At 37.2% G+C, this 2,785-nt stretch overlaps 1 protein-coding gene across 1 annotated transcript; it reads right to left on the reverse strand.

Moving 5' to 3' along the window:
• Nucleotides 1-796: 796 nt before the first annotated feature.
• Nucleotides 797-2,506, reverse strand: TRIM60 (tripartite motif containing 60). The gene has a single exon (XM_036425224.2). It carries the CDS (start codon nucleotides 2,210-2,212, stop codon nucleotides 797-799), a length of 1,416 nt encoding a protein of 471 aa, XP_036281117.1. The 5' UTR covers nucleotides 2,213-2,506.
• Nucleotides 2,507-2,785: the final 279 nt, after the last annotated feature.

Genomic DNA, 2,785 nt, shown 5'->3' on the forward strand with positions numbered 1-2,785 from the left:
TCTGGTGAAAGAAATAGACTTACAAGCCCAGGAAGCACACAGAACCCCAAACAAAAGGAATCCAAAGAGGACCACACCAAGACACATCATAATTAAAATGCCAAGAGCAAAAGACAAAAAGAATCTTACAAGCAGCAAGAGAAAAACAGTTAGTTACCTACAAGGGAGCACCCATATGATTATTAGCTGTTTTCTCAACAGAAACTATGCAGGCCAGATGGGAGTGGCAAGAAATATTCAAAGTGATGAATAGGAAGAACCTACAACCAAGAGTACTTTACCCAGCCAAACTGGCATTCAGAATTGAAGGTCAGCTAAAGAGCTTCACAGATAAGAAAAAGCTAAAGGAGTTCATCACCACCAAACCAGTATTATATGAAATGGTAAAGGATATTCTTTTAGAAGGGGAAGAAGAAAAAGGTAAAGATAAAAAATTATGAACAACAAATACATACTGTATCTATCAATCAAAAAGTGAATCTAAATATCAAATGAATAAAAAATCGGATGAACAGAATAAACTGGTGAATACAATAGAATTGCAGGGGCATAAAAAGGGAGTGGACTGACAATTCTCCGGGGGAGATTGTGTGGGGAGTATGGGAAGAGACTGGACAAAAATCGTACACCTATAGATGAGAGCAGTGCAGAGGGGGGTTAAGGGCAGAAGGTGAGGTCAGAACCAGGTGGAGAAGAGCTTGGGGGGGCGGGGGGGAGAGGAACAACTCTAATAACTAGAACAATAAAGATTCATTTTTTTTTTCTTAAAAAGAAACAAGAGTTTTACAATAGCTTATCATTCAGAATGTGTTAATGTACAGATTTTCAGAGGTTTTGAATCTGTTCCAGTATAGAAATAAGGCCAAAGTTCTCCTGTAAAATAATCATTAAAAATATAAAGAAGAGATCTATCACTCAAATTGTAAAAGGAAACCTCACCCAACTCATAGTCTAAAAAAATTCCAATTTTACTAGGCATTACTTTTGGCACAAGATATACATTTTTAGGACCGAATGCAATATAATCATGTTGACCTCTTCGCTCAATACACCACAATCTATTCTGTAAAAAAATTGATGGATTCTGACTCCTTCTTTTTCTGGGAATATTGTGTTTACAGACACCCAAGATCCATTCAAGCTTGTCATTCACTTCTACCTCCCAATAGTGTCTGCCAGAATTATATCCCTCAGAACCCAGAATAGCTGGGCCATTATAAAATCTCCTTGGGTTACGAGGTAAGTTTTGCACCCTATGTCCATATCGCACTGTCTTCCGATCACTTGAGACAGTAAGTTTATTATTTGCTGTTTCAGGATCTAGAAATACAGGAACTTGAAATCGCCTGATAATTATGTCTAGGCCAGAATATTGTGGAGGAAGATGGTAACCATATTCCTTTAACTGGAATGAAAAAGGTAGAGGAGCCTTTGAGGATTTATATCTATGGCAGATCCTTTTAACTTTTGTCAGGAATTCCAAGTCTGACTTCACATATTCGCTCTCTATCTCCTTTGAGAGATTTTTTAATGTGGAAATATGATCTGAAAATTTTGTTAGGTTTTCATTTAGCTTTGTTAAAATATCAATTTCTTCGTCTATTAATTGCTGAAGAACAGTCTCTCGCTCACTTTGGAGAAACAACTCAACTTGTTCAAATTCAGACCTTATTTCTTCTCTCCTATATTCTACCTTCTTCTTCAGTTCCAATAATTTTCTGGTTTGCATAGTTATCATTTTTTCACCTTGTTCCATTCTTTCCTTCCATGGTTCAATGCAGACCTCCAATTTCTTCCGATATTTGGGGACAGCTTGTTCTATGGGCCAAATGTTATGACCCTGGTGATCACTGGAGACACACTGTGAACATAAAACCTCTAAGTCCTTTTCACAGAAAAAATTCAAAATCTGATTGTGCTTTTTACATAAAAACTCTTCTTTTCCCTTTCTCTTGCTTCTTCTTACCTGGAGTAGCTTGGCAATTTCAGTCAAATTTCCCAGCAAGGGGTTGCTTGCAAATTTCCTTTCTAGACAGCAAAATCGGCAAATGGGGCAAGGGAATATATTAGTTCGATCCTTCCAGAACACATTGAGGCAGGAGAGACAGAAGTTATGACCACAATAAATGGTCACTGGGTTTTTCAAGTAGTCCAAACAGACAGGACATCTAGCCCCTTCTTGAAAGTTTGCCAGTGCTGTTTCAAACTCCATTGAACTGTAAACAAAGGTGGTGGTGGATAAAGGTAATGTGTCCTTTAGTAAGGCCTGGCTTTAGCTTCAAGACACAGACAGCAGTGGATATCCCCACCGCAGACCTCACGAACTGACAAGCTTGGTTTCACTGGCTTGGCATAGTGATAGCATCTTCTAACTTGTTTATCCCTCAGCCCCTTAGCTTTTGCCAAGTATGCACCACAAGCTGCACCAAGTATAACCACTTTTGTGTTTTAGAACATATTGGCTGGACTGCTACTCTTCTCATTCAATGATATGAAGTCAAGCTTAATGACTTTCTTCGAGAAAGTAGACTTTGGTCTAAGACAGGAATCCTTCCTATGGATGAGAAAAGACATTAAATTAAAAAATATGATCCCACAATCACCAATGTATTAAATCATTCACATAAGAATCACCAATGAATGATAAAATCATTGTAAATGAAAAACAGGAATTGATAATTGTAAACTTCACACATTCCTTATTAACAAAAAAAACAACAAAAATATTAAACAGACTTTCTTTGCTTCCTGATATGATGCAATATTAAATAAATAGCATTGTCTA

This window comes from Pipistrellus kuhlii, unplaced genomic scaffold (assembly GCF_014108245.1).
Source record: "Pipistrellus kuhlii isolate mPipKuh1 unplaced genomic scaffold, mPipKuh1.p scaffold_m20_p_8, whole genome shotgun sequence".
NCBI classification, from domain to species: Eukaryota; Metazoa; Chordata; class Mammalia; order Chiroptera; family Vespertilionidae; genus Pipistrellus; species Pipistrellus kuhlii.